Raw genomic sequence first — 12,152 nt, 5'->3', positions numbered from 1 at the left:
CAGACCGCTTTTTTTCTTTTTGTGTGGGGGCGGAGAAAAAAGGGTCTGGTGGATCTCCAATACATTTTTTGTGCAGCCGGATCTACAACTTTTGGGGATCGTTGATTAGTGGTGATGAATAGAGAGTTTTCATCACGTGATTGAAATTACGAAGCCGCCATTTTGTTGCACAGGTAGCAATGGTGTTATGCGCGATAGTCGACTGTTCAAGTCGTTCTGACAATGGCAGCGGAATATCTTTCTACGGTATTCCTACTGTGACTGATCGATACGGAGAAGCAGAACTTGAACTACGGAAAAAGAGGAGAGACGGATATTTGGCTGCTATTTCCAGGGCAGATTTAGACCTAACTGCACTACACAATTACAAGATTTGTGAAAAGCACTTCCATTCTGGCAAGCCGGCTTATCTCTATAATACAACGGATCCTGACTGGTTACCCACCTTGCACCTTGGCCACAAGGAACATGGGAGTGCTGATACAGCGGATGTCACAGCTTCAGTGGATAGATGGAGAAGAGCTCAAGAAAGAGAGAAGTGGAAGAGGATAGAAGAATTGTTGCCCACTTTAGTAGCAGAGGAAGTCCAGGTAATTGTTGCAGAAGAGATTAGACTAGTTGCCACAGAGCAAATAGAAATTGCAAGACAGTACTTTAGACCAGTGGACAGTTGTGAGTGCTCAAGCAAGATTGAAAGTCTGCAGAAGGAACTTGCTAAGAGTAAAGAGCATGCTACATCTCTAACAATGGAACTTAAAAAACTCACTTTTAATGAAGAATGCTTAGTAGATGACGATTTTGCAAAGACTCACACTGGTTTGCCTAATGCCAAAACTGTAAAAGCTGTTTTTGAGCATGTGCTCAAGACTCTGCCATCAGATGGTGTAACCAAGTTATCACCATTTCAAGAGTTCATGTGTGTGTTGCTCAAGTTAAGAATGAATAGTTCAGTGGAATATCTGGCATATCGTTTTGGAGTCTCACCGTCGACAGTATCTAGAATATTCTTAAAGTGGTTGAAGCAGATGGATTTACGACTAAGCAATTTGATATTGTGGCCAGACCGTGAAGCTCTTGGTAAAACAATGCCAGCCTGCTTTCAAGCCTCTTTTGGGAAGAAAGTTGCTATCATTATCGATTGCTTTGAGATTTTCATAGATCGACCATCCAACTTGCAAGCTCGAGCTAGCACCTGGTCCAACTATAAGCATAATAACACTGTAAAGGTGCTTATTGGCATTACACCCCAAGGAGTAGTGTCGTTTGTGTCAAAATGTTGGGGAGGCCGAGTAAGCGATAAATACCTAACAGACCATTGTGGTCTTTTAGGCAAGTTGCTACCTGGAGATGTTGTTTTGGCTGACAGGGGATTTGACATTGCCGAATCTGTTGGTTTAATGCAAGCTAGTTTGCATATTCCAGCGTTTACTAGGGGTAAACAACAGCTTTCAGCCATAGAAATCGAAGACACAAGGCAAATTGCAAATGTTCGTATTCATGTTGAACGGGTGATTGGCTGTGTCAGGCAGAAATACTCTATTTTGCGGAGCACTGTACCAATTAATTTTGTAACGAAAAGGGCAAATGAAGAAGTGCCTATTCTAGACCATATTGTCCGTCTGTTGTGCCTTGAACAACCTATGTGATTCCGTTGTTCCGTTCGAATAGCACACTTTGTTAACTACTACATAGTGAACATTTTCATCCATGTACATACACTGTTAACATTTTTATTCATGTACTATATACATAGTGAAAACATTTTTATTCATGTACATACACTGTGAACATTTTATTACATGTATACTAATAATCACTTCTTTGATTTTCTTTTCCCTTTTGATTTGCTGAATCTGGGTAATATTCTGCAATCTGGGCAGTACCATTTTCCCTTTGGCACAGAATCTGCCTTAATTTTTAAGCACTTTAAATGGAACCATTCAATGGTACAATCTAGATTGTCACACCCTATCATCTCGCCAATTTCTGGGCCATTGCAGTAACAAAACGTTTGACTAGGTGGTGGCCTGGTTTCGTCTGATACACTGCTGCTATACTGAGAATTGTCTACATGTCCCTGAGATGAACTGTGGCCATGAGTTTCCAAAGTACTGCTATCAATTGTAATCTCATTGGGTGTAGTGAGGGGTCGTGTGTACCAACTACCCAATAATTCAGGAAGCAAGCAAGTCCTGAAAAAAGCTTCTGCTCTTGGTACACATTCATTCTTCCAAAACGCATTGTTTCTGGAGATTCTTTCAATGTGAATTGTAGACTCCTCATTCCCAGAGAAGGTACACACACAGAAATCACAATAATCAACATCACAAACAAATATCTGTGTCTGCACCTGATAATAGTAGGCATGGTCATGATCTAGGCTGATTTGTCCATTCACTTCAATAAGACAAAAATTCTTATCCTTTGCAACAGCAGCTGATATGGACTCATCACGATGACAATAAGGGCATTTAATTTCAAGCACACCTTTGGGACAGCAATCACAATAGATGATGCCATCTGGAGATGCCCCAATGTAAGGCCATTGTGGATTAATGAACAACCCGCATTCAGCTACATGTAAGTTTGTATGCTTGGATTTAACTGTTTTTTCGTACCTTTCCCTGGCTTGCTTTTCATGTCTACAACCCCAGCTTGTCTGCTTGGATGTAAAGCTGAAAGCATCAGGATAACAAATAGTTTTTACCAAGCTCTGAGCCGGGTTGGTTACATCAGTGTGACAGACTGCCTTCATCCGAGATGCAGTAACTCTTCCAGCCCTGTACTTAAACCATAGTGGTGTTTTACTTTGCTTCCTTGTTTCCTTCTCCACAGCCTGTGACATGTCATCAGTTATTTCTATAGAAACTTTTTCACAGGCATTCAACAAATCAGGGTAATTTAGTTTGCAGCTATCTGAAGTACGGAGTGATGGTAGTGGTTTGGGGAAATTTGAAAGTGATGTTTTTGGAATATATCTATCTGAATGTGGTGGAACTAATGATAGAATTGCTGGCTTTGTATCACACAAGCTCAGATTGTTAAAAAATTGCTCCATTTCTGTGTCTGTTGGTAATGTACCACTTTTGGAAACTGGTCTATCTGAGTTGGTTTCACTGCCCTCTAACGTTTCATCCAATTTTCTCTTCTTTCCTCGTGCCGATGTGAAGTCAATATCTCTGATCTCCAAGTACTCAACTGCTGTTGATGCTGAAGGTATTATCCAACCACACTGCTGTTGTGTGCAAGTTTGTACTTCTTCCATTCGGTACAGAGCCTCCAAATAAAACAATAATGCTGCAACATGTGTGCACACTTCTCCTAGCCCTGCCATGCAGTTACAATGTGCACAGGAGATTTCACCAGTGGTTTCAATGATAACCCAACACTTCAATGGAGTCTCTCTCAGCCGTTGTGAATGACGGACCTACACGTTAGAACAAACAAGAGTTTAAACATTTTTATTCAACACAATGCAGTGTAATAATAGTACAAGAAATGCATGTAGATGTTGCTGGCAAAAAGAGCCAGAAGTTGTACGAAATAGCTACTCACTCGACCAGTAGTGAGATACTTGTCAGCAACTTTACGAGTCTTAATCTCCTTCACCCATCCACAAACAAACTGGTTATATGCCTCTAGGCCTTTAAACTGCTTAGCTGTGACGAAACTAGTCTGTAGTACTAGGTAGGACACCAAATCACACGCATCTACGGGAGGTGTCACATCCACTTCTTCCCCAAACAGGCCGTCAGATAGAGGATCTGTTCCATTAATAACCGAGATTTTGGCAAGGTACCTGTCTTTGGCATCAGGTGGCAGGTTTTCGGCGTATAACGATAAACGCTGCATGAGTCCTGTTCCATACGCAACACATGTGCAGACAAATGGCGGATTTGAAAAATTACGTAATTTAAATTACGTAATTTAGATCACGCGATGAAAACACTCTATAGCAAAGGCCTGTTAACGAAGCAACAATAGGAATACGGCGCGCGTTTGCTTGGCAAGGTTACATCCTTGGCTACGCGCGCCGTATTTCCTATTGTTGCTTCGTTAACAAGCCTTTGCTATTCATCACCACTAATCAACGATCCCCAAAAGTTGTAGATCCGGCTGCACAAAAAATGTATTGGAGATCCACCAGACCCTTTTTTTCTCCGCCCCCACACAAAAAGAAAAAAAGCGGTCTGGGCACGAGACTAGTTACCACCCGAGTTACCATCATTGTCAAGAGTAGCTAACGCCGGATGTTATGTTAACCAGGTCGAAACTAACCACGATTCAGTGGCTTTAGGGGGGGTTTCTAGTCTCGCGTGGCCATACCCATAGATTATATATACTACGTACCCGTACGTACGTATGTTCGTACAAATAATTCCTTCATTTAGTAAACCTACGAAATACGAAATGTTGAGTTAAGTAGCCTTTATATCTCTATTAGCTAGCTATGAATTCACAAGAAGATGAAAAGAATCAACTACTCGCCTGGCTAGGCGCTTCGCTGTCATAAGGGTGCGCTCCAACGCGGATAGTTTGGATAAAAACCGGCGTTTCCAATCCCGGGTACGTAGTATATATAATCTATGCCATACCGCTTTTTCTCCCACGGCGCTTATCGATTAGAAATTATAAGCGCCTGCTCGAAAAAAACAATTTACGTGGAAACCTTGAAAACCCCGCAAACTTTTGCGTATCTCATGTCAGTGTATATCTCCACCTTCTAAACTGGAAACCCCCTTTATAAATTCCTAGATCCGCCACTGAGATTTTCTGGGGATGCATGGTTTGCTGCCTGACGTAGCCGCGCCCCTTGATTTTTTAATCGAAAGGGGGCCCCGCGCCAGACTTCATATGTTTGCATGGCACATGGTGAAGATCTATTATTCTTATTATATTAATACTGTGCAACAATCAATACAGATTATAATGCACAGGTGTGCTGTATTGTATGTAGCTATGTAAATTATTACAAAGGTGATCAAGGGATGGGAGTTAGTTACAAAGGGGGGTCACGATTTTCAATTGGGAAAAATGAAAACTTAAAAAGAGTTGATTCTTGTGGGCAGTTGGGTATGAAGTAGCAGGTGGGTATCAATAAGGTTTATTGGTTACTTTATAGTATTTTGTACATTATTATGCTTTTGCTTCGAAATCTTCTTTCCTTGAGTGAAAATAAATTCACATGTTAGTAACGCTACTTGTTGGAAATAGTTATTGAAACAGAATCTTGTTGCAGACCTCTGAATATTCAGAATTGTGTATGGACTAGGGGTCTCAAACAGGTGATGCAAATTCAATAGTAGGGCTGACAATAGATTTTTACTGGCAGGTTGCATTTGACAAGAGATAAAAGTTTTGACGTAAGAAGGCATTAACTTAATTGTCTAGCTTTGTTAGTAATGGCTAGAATATAATCATTCCATGTCAGCCTTTCATCAATAGTCATTCCTAGGTACTTATATGATAGAGTTGCCAATGTAGCAGTGGTAGTAAAAAGGGTTCTTTTAAGGTTATTCAATACAACATAGACAGACTGTTAAAAAAAGGTTCTTTATTAATCTGCAATTGTTGTCAGGCTCCCCCTTAGGGTGTCCCAGTACACCCTTAAAGGAGTTTCAGTAACACTCACCAACGGTGTTCCAATAAACTTTAAGGTGGTATACATAACACCCCTAGGTGTTTCAATAACGTCTTTAGCAGTGTTCAGTACTCTTACAATTTTATTAGGGTGATATTAAAAGTAAAAACATTGAAAACTGCTATACATAATGTATAAACTTAATTTCATAAGAGTTTACTGTTCTATACACATTTTCTCCAGATTGGAATAACAGTCTCCAGTTGCAACAGTTACTCATCTTTGAGATTAAACACTTAGTACTGGAATGGAACTAGTGATGGAAGACTCAGCTACCCTCATCTTCAGGATCGCATCCGGTAATAACCAGAAATGGTTCTGCTGACAATTCGAAACTGCACAGAGTCTACATCGACATCACGTCACTGCAAATAAAAGAATAAAAATATATAACATATAACAAGCATGACAATAGGTACATATTTCAAGGAACTATAGTCTTGGCCATATGCTGCACAATACAAAATTTTGGTGATTTTACTCAAGACGGAATTTGGTGGATAATATATTGGCGAATAGTTGTGTCATATTGCATTTTTTGGCGAATCAAATCATTTTACCAAATTAGCCAAAATTTTCTCCCACCGTACAGTAAGTAGTACTGGACTATTATTGATTTTGGATGCCAAGAAGCACTACAGCCTATCTAGAGTTGTGAATTTATATGCTAATACGTAATTAATGCTTCATGCAGTGAAACTATTAGAGGTTTTATATGTCAACCAAACATAACTTTGTGAATGTACACTACAGGTAAACATACCTCAAAATTCTTAAGTAAAACATTATCCTTGCAAACCATCTTGGATGCAACAGATGACAAATCAGCTTCCAAGTACACAATCAATAACATCTGAGAAAAATAAGACCTTGTTACATACATTCAGTATTTTTAATTGTTACTTACCATCTGGGTGGACAAAAATCATTAGCTACATTCACCAAGAAGTCCCAATAGCCTCTTAAAGTATGGCCTGGTCTTACACTAAACTGTTGGCATCAATTTTGTTCTCCACATAGGCCAGTTGATAAAAATGAAGTCCTTTATATTGTCGTCAATTGGAACAGTTGCTTTAAACTTGTTTTGTATCTATATACCAAAAGAAACCATAATTTTCAATTATAACAAATTATTATGGTACACTTACCCAAGTACTTGAGTGCAGAGGGGAATTTTGATCAACGACCTCTGACAAAAGTGGACATTCAGTCACTATTAAAGCCAGGCATTCAGTAGGGTTAAATCCACTTATCTTCGAATTGTACAGCTCCTTTGCCACCCTCTTTTAATAGTCACCCTTCATGGACTGAATAGTGTCATCATACTCAGCCACCAGAAATTTCCAATCCATTGTCGTTGGACTCCATTCTCAAGTTTTTTAGTTGGTTCATTACTGATACTTTGATCAATTTGTTTGCTACACCCTCATCTGAATTCTTAATCTCTAAAATAAACCAGTATATCAAGGTTTTACACTTAACACAAGTTCACTGTCATCCAGGACCTAGCTGGATGCCACTTTTGAACCAGCTTCTGGCACACCACATTGTAAGCCTCTGACTTTGGATGTGCAATGATGCATGTTCCTGGCATCTGAGCTATCTCCTGTCTGCCCTGCCAGTTGTCAAACCAGTGGAAATGGCCTCTAACATTGTCACGAGAATGTATAAAGTTCTACTGAAGATACCAGTCTCATTACGCTGTTAAGTGAACACTTCTAATCATCGCCAGTTCTTTCTTCACAGCTATAGATCATGTATTATTCACGCCAAGGTCGCCAGGCCGTTACTCACCTTTTCCCACTCTGGGCGCCCAAGCACTGACAGCCGCTGCAGCCGGGTATTACTCTTTTCACCCTATTTCATAACCCTACAGAACTTACACAAAAAACGGTGAACCAAAAAGGCGAAAAAAAAGTGCAGTATTGAAGGAGGATCGAACCCAGGATCCCAGTGCCATGATCCAGTGTGCTACCGATTATGCTACCGCTGCTAGCTCACTTGATTCCTTTCTTTTGTATCTTATAAATGTGACTAACGAAATAAGCTTAGATTTCTCAAAAGCTTTTGACTCAGTTCCTCATAAACGATTATTACAGAAACTATCACACTATGGAATACAAGGAGACCTTCATCAATGGATTAAGGCTTGGCTAACACAATGCAAACAAAGAGTAGTGCTAAATAATGTAACTTCCAGGTTTGTTCCAGTAAAGTCAGGTGTCCCACAAGGCACTGTACTTGGGCCATTAATGTTCCTACTTTACATCAATGACATATCTACAAATATCAACTCCTCGATTCGTCTCTTTGCCGATGACTGTATTATTTACAGAATTATTGATTCAGAAGAAGACAATAGTATCCTACAACAAGATCTAAATAAAGTCTTCCACTGGGCTAAAACTTGGCAAATGAAACTAAATGTTGAAAAGTGTGTTTTTCTACGTTGTTCAAGAAGCAAAACTCCCATGCTCACCACCTACAGCATTGACAATAAAGCTCTGGAACTGAAGAGTCAGCATCCATATCTAGGGGTCATATTCCACCAATCAATGTCTTGGTCCCACCACATCGATCATCTTTGCGGCAAAGCAACTAAAAGTCTCAACTTTCTTAAACGTAATATAAGTAAATGCTCCAAAGAAGTTAAGATAACAGCCTATTTAACATCAATACGTCCTCTGCTGGAATATGCTAGTTGTGTCTGGGACCCTCACCAGCTATACTTAATTAATACTTTAGAGAAGGTACAACGTCGTGCTGCAAGATGGGTAGCATCGGATTACAATCCAATGAGTAGTGTCACTTACCTGTTGGATCAACTGCATTGGAAGAGCCTACAGAGCAGAAGATGTATTGATCGTTTGAACTTACTATATAGAGTATTACATCACGCTTTGCCATCTATCCAGCTCCCTGAGTATTTCAAGCCTACTTCATATCCAACTAGATTGCATCACCAATACAGATATATAATTCCTCCAACTAGAACACTTGCTTACCAACAGAGTTACTTTCCAAGAACTATCAAGCAATGGAATAACCTCCCTAATCACATCATCGATACAGAGTCACTAGAACAGTTTAATAATTGTATTTTTGGACTAGATTTGTTGTAATTAACCCCCTTTTTGTTTTGAGGGTCCCCCCCCCCCTCCTGGATGTAACCAGCACTGAGTGCTGTCTTTCCAGTATCTAATCATAATCATAATCATAAGCTGTATATAGAACCTAACCCTAAAGGTGAAGAAGAAACCAAAGCTGAACTCTAACCCTAACCCTAACACTACTAGACGCTTCCCCTAAAGTCTACTACTCGTGGCAACTACTGGACGCTTCCCCTAAAGTCTACTACTCGCGGCAACTACTAGATGCGTGCCCTAAAGCCGAAGAGAGAGAGAGCAACAACTACAGTAGGAAGTCTGGATGCTTTTGAGCTTAATATTACGTAAGGGTGAAAGGTGGTGAAAAGAGTAAAACCCAGCCGGGTACAAGTCGTCTTCCACATTCCCGCCGTCGATGCTGTTGAATTTTGGTACATTTCTTTACTATCGAAAGCTGCTCGCACGTTATCGTCTCAACTGCTTCTTTCGGTGGCCATATTACTGATACTGTGCACCTGGTCTCGCACCTGGTACACGCTATATAGTGCGCACTGCCGTTCAAAAGCTGGGCATTCAATGGAACCCAATTGGATCGTCAAGTCATCACTTATTTCTTGGTATATTTTGACGTTCTGGAAGGTATGCGTGTATATAAATGCCAACACACGGGCCCAGGACTGCAGGGAGTGTAGCTCAGTATCCGCTTGAATTGTCCATTGGCCTTGTCACAATCCACTTTCATTAGTGAACATGTGTTGACATCCATTAGTTATTGCAATTTTAAAGGTCGGATCAAGTGTATGAAAAATCTTGATAGCTAAGCTTGATGTATAAATCGGACTCACAAACTGGCATTTTGAATCACGTCACAGTGTGATGATGACCACAAGGCTACCCGCCGGCATCACAAAGGAGAATTTCCTTCCATTTTGAATATGATATGGAGTCTCTTAATGATATTATTACATGACCAGCTGACGATTGGAGCGATTGAAAAGATGTTGGATTATGAAGTAGCATTTAATGTGTAGCCTTGTAGCTATCAACACTGACATTACCATGCTTATATAATGGATTGCAATCCTATGGCTGACAAACTAGTTAGTACAGCACACAGAATTATTTACTTTATCGACTGCACGCACATTTATGCTCATATATGTGACCTCTGCCTTTTGCACAGTGTACAATTTATATTTTAGATGTCTATAATTGTACAGAATTGAATTATTATTAATGGACACTAAAATCAAATATACAGAATGTACAAACACTATTAGTACTTGTAAAAGCAGTTATTGACATGCACAATCTAGCAAGCTACAGTACGTTGATGGATTGAGTGTGGATATAGTATTGCTGATCTGTCCGTCTGCATGCTGAGCTCAGTGTAACATTGTTTGGGCTTCACTGTTGCACTTAACTAAATCAGCAACACTGCATGAGCTTTAAATCCTATAGCATCACTGTATGGTGTGTAGACTCATTCCTACATAAAAAGAAATTCATTTCAAATGTATCAGTATAGAGTCAGTGTACAATAACACCTTTAATACACTCCAAAGGTGCTTCACTACACCTATTACAATCCAATAACATTATAGGCGTAATATAACACCCCTGGGTGTATATGTACACTTTTAAAGGTGTAGGTGTTCCATAAACACCTTTGTCAGGGTGTAACTAAACACCTCTGTTTTAACAGTGCACTTATGCAGCAATCAAGGGAGGCGGTTAATCTTTAGCTTACCATACGATAGGAAATTTTGACAAAAGAAAAATTTGACAAATCAGTTACATTCATCAAATTTAATTTTTCAAACATCAATAAGTGCCTCAAAAGTCATGCAGTGCTTAGATCTGTGATTTTTTGCTTTTCGTCAAATTTTATATTATTATCTATGGTCAAAGATTAATTCTGGATTCATCAAAATTTCCTTTCATCAATATTTCCTGTTGTATGGTAGCTACTTGGTTTTGTGTGGGAGCAGTTTATTTGCTGCCTCCACACAAAGTGAGACGGATTATAAAGATGTTTGTGGATTCTCTTGCTGGTTTTCTCTCCTGGGCTCAGCTATGCTCTACCATGCAGTTTAGGAAATTGTATTGCATCAAGATTTGATGTGTAGTAGAATTCAAATTAATGGATATACACACACTCAGTTATGCATAGCATATACAGCAACACTCCAACTGAATTGTGTATACATATCCCCAGTGTTGGGAGTAACGCGTTACTTATGTAACGCGTTATGTAATATTATTACTTTTGTGGTAACAAAGTAATATAACGAAATACGCTATAAAAACAGGTAATATAACGCAAGCTACTTTACTTACAAATGTAATGCGTTACCTAAGTAATATAGTTACTGTAACGAGTCTAATATTATTACTACAAATAACGAAGTTACTAATCTCGTTAGTTATCCTCTGAGTAACGCCTAGCCACAACGAAGTAACGAGGCCTACTGAATGAAGCTTATTCATCAGCTTCTTACTTATAACCAAAATTTGCATATTGTCCAACAACGCAATCATGTCACGTGATAAGGTGATAGTTTCACATGTGACAGCTTAAGGCTGTGGACACAAAGTAATATAATATGTAATATTATTACAGTTACTTTATTTTATGGGTAATATGTAACTGTAACTAAATAGTTCAGTTGCAAGTAATATGTAATATGTAACTAGTTACTTTTACGAAGTAACTTGCCCAACACTGCATATCCCACCAAAAACTTTACAGATACTGAATGATACCCGGACAATAACTATAACTACTATAAAGTCCAGTAAAATGTTGATACAAGCTTAGAGGACATCTTCATGACAACATCTTCATGACACATGCAGATATTCAGTGTCTCTCAATCACCAGATAATGCACATGATGTGTATATGTTAATGTACCTTTGTTCATATACAGTAGTAGAGTATCAACACTAGTCTGAGGTGAAGGCAAATACAACTGTCAAAATCTATAAGATATGGCTACACTGAGATATAGCTGGCCTGCAAACACGATTTCTGCATGCATAATGTAATTATGTAATCATACTGTAGCTACAGTTGTTTGACACCCTGGCACCAGAAATTTGATACATGATGTGGTTTCTGACTTATCAAGGATCATTGTATCAGTGGCTAAAAACACCCACAACTATAGCTATAGCCCTATAACCTGAGCCCAGGGAGCGGGTACATATAGTGTTTGAGTAGTTACTTTTTGTGCTGCATATTGTCATGATTGTCCAAGCAGTAAAAGTAAAGAGAATGCTTATGTGACAAAGTGCCAGTAAAGAGGAAAATTGTAGGGATTTCTGATGGGGCCTGGGGCATACTCCCCCTGGGAAAATTTTAAAACATGAATGTGCTAAGATTGAATCTGGAAGCAATTT

The 12,152-nt window shown here is 39.3% G+C and overlaps 2 protein-coding genes across 2 annotated transcripts; one reads left to right on the top strand and one right to left on the bottom strand.

Annotated features, from left to right (window-relative positions):
• The first annotated feature begins 115 nt into the window (after positions 1-115).
• On the top strand, positions 116-1,646 carry LOC136248578 (uncharacterized). The gene has a single exon (XM_066040346.1). The coding sequence runs from the start codon at positions 180-182 to the stop codon at positions 1,644-1,646; it is 1,467 nt and encodes a 488-aa protein (XP_065896418.1). The 5' UTR covers positions 116-179.
• A 34-nt stretch (positions 1,647-1,680) lies between these two features.
• On the bottom strand, positions 1,681-3,893 carry LOC136251390 (uncharacterized). Its single transcript, XM_066043832.1, has 2 exons — positions 3,556-3,893; positions 1,681-3,427 (listed from the first exon to the last, which is right to left on the bottom strand). The coding sequence occupies exons 1-2, from the start codon at positions 3,850-3,852 to the stop codon at positions 1,814-1,816; spliced, it is 1,911 nt and encodes a 636-aa protein (XP_065899904.1). The 5' UTR covers positions 3,853-3,893; the 3' UTR covers positions 1,681-1,813.
• Between the last annotated feature and the right edge of the window lie 8,259 nt (positions 3,894-12,152).

This window comes from Dysidea avara, chromosome 3, assembly GCF_963678975.1.
Source record: "Dysidea avara chromosome 3, odDysAvar1.4, whole genome shotgun sequence".
NCBI lineage: Eukaryota > Metazoa > Porifera > Demospongiae > Dictyoceratida > Dysideidae > Dysidea > Dysidea avara.
The sequence above is the reverse complement of the archived record's forward strand: the minus strand, read 5'-3'. Positions and strand labels throughout refer to the sequence as shown.